Raw genomic sequence first — 1553 nt, 5'->3', positions numbered from 1 at the left:
GGGGATGCTCTGCCTGGCAGTACCTGGGGCCCTGCGCCTGCCGTAGGTCCTGGGCAAACTCTGCTCGCTTCCGCAGCCTTCTGCAAAATCTGGGCAGCAGCAAAACAGGGCAGGTCCAGACTCGGTTCTCCTCGGTGCTCATTAAAGCTAATTGAAATGACTACTGGAGCTGGGTCTATGTGGGTGCTTGCAAGTCCTGGGCACACAGCACAGCTAGGCTGGGAATATCCAACTGTGAGGAGCCCCAAACTAGCCGATGGACTGTCCACTCCAATTAGCCCCACAAAGGAGCTATTATTCCTCCGCACTATGCTTGTCCGATTACTTTATCTTATTATTTTTTGATCATTCCTCCAAAATGTGCTAATTAAACAGAAATCATCAAGTCAATTAGAGAAACACTCATTAAAGCAGAAAAGAAAAGAAAATATCAGCAGAAGAAAAACGGCTGTGAGGCTCCCAAGCACACACAATAGCTGCCACATTCATTAAATCAGCATCTCCCAAAAGAGGGGTAGACATTGTCCCACTCTGGTACGCGCCCTGGAAATGAAACTTCCCAAGTGATGGAGTCAGATTTCTTTCTTTTTTTTTTTTTTTTTTTAAAGGAAAAAAGGTATTCACCCCTCCGGTTTCTTTTTCTTTTGGGAGAGCAGAGAAGTTTTTGGTCCCATGAAGGTCTCGACCCAAGGACAATGAAACCCGCTGGAAGATTTTTACTGACCTTACTTGAACTGAACCTAGACTGTTAACTTCCAGACTGGAAGATTGTCAGCCAGTTTCTTCATTCAGATGTTTGGCCTTCAATCAGATAACGGCATGATGTGAAAATAAGTTAAAATAAGTTAAAGCCCAGCAAAGTCTTTCAGAATATCTCCGCTGACATCCACAGTTTTAGCATTTGCCATCTAGATATGGAGGCTTGGGGGACCTCGCCGTGCTTTAGCCTGGAGGATGTCAGCAGTGATGGGCAGCTGCTCTGTGCACTATGTGGAACGGGCAGGGGGAAGGGAAGCGACCTGCCCATGGCCAGGCAGCAGGACGGGGGCAGAACTGGGAGCCAAATCTTGCTGGATCCTAGCGCAGGCGTCTTATCCAGGTGCCACGGGCATTGCTGCTGCTCTGCACTCACTCTGGGTGTAACATCATAAAATACCCCAGTCTGTGGCAGACATACCAGTTGCTTCCATGGGAAATCTAGGCTTGGCTCCAGGACTCCGGTCTCCTGACCTGGCTGGCCCTCAGATATCCAGCAACGTGCCGGGGAATAGGCCATGCCTCACCCCACCAAGAGCCACAGCTACAGCTTGCGACTGCAAGGCGTGTTGGAAAAGCTCAGGGACAACTGGGTTGGTTTGGAAGCGACTGGTCCCAGGAGGTGAAGGAGTGATGGAGAAGTGCCTGGGCTGCAAATGGTCCTTGTGAGACCTGGCTGCTCCTCTGGTGACTTGAAGGTTGATTTTTTCCCTGGCTCGCCTCTTCTCCACCTCGCAGCCTTCTTTCCCTCCCAGACACCTCTACCCGCCCCGCCTCCAAGCCACCGCTCTCTTTTC

General features: G+C 50.4%; 1 protein-coding gene across 1 annotated transcript in view; it reads right to left on the bottom strand.

Annotated features, from left to right (window-relative positions):
• The window catches only part of VSX1 (visual system homeobox 1), an 8985-nt gene extending 7709 nt beyond the window's left edge, over positions 1-1276 (bottom strand). Inside the window, exon 1 of the mRNA XM_009331360.1 lies at positions 1178-1276. Coding sequence (XP_009329635.1) covers positions 1178-1276 — 99 coding nt within the window. The remainder of the gene's footprint in view (positions 1-1177) is intronic.
• Between the last annotated feature and the right edge of the window lie 277 nt (positions 1277-1553).

Source organism: Pygoscelis adeliae, unplaced genomic scaffold (assembly GCF_000699105.1).
Source record: "Pygoscelis adeliae isolate BGI_AS28 unplaced genomic scaffold, ASM69910v1 Scaffold259, whole genome shotgun sequence".
Taxonomy (NCBI): Eukaryota; Metazoa; Chordata; class Aves; order Sphenisciformes; family Spheniscidae; genus Pygoscelis; species Pygoscelis adeliae.
Note: the sequence above shows the minus strand (reverse complement) of the source record. Positions and strands in the feature narration are given on the sequence as shown.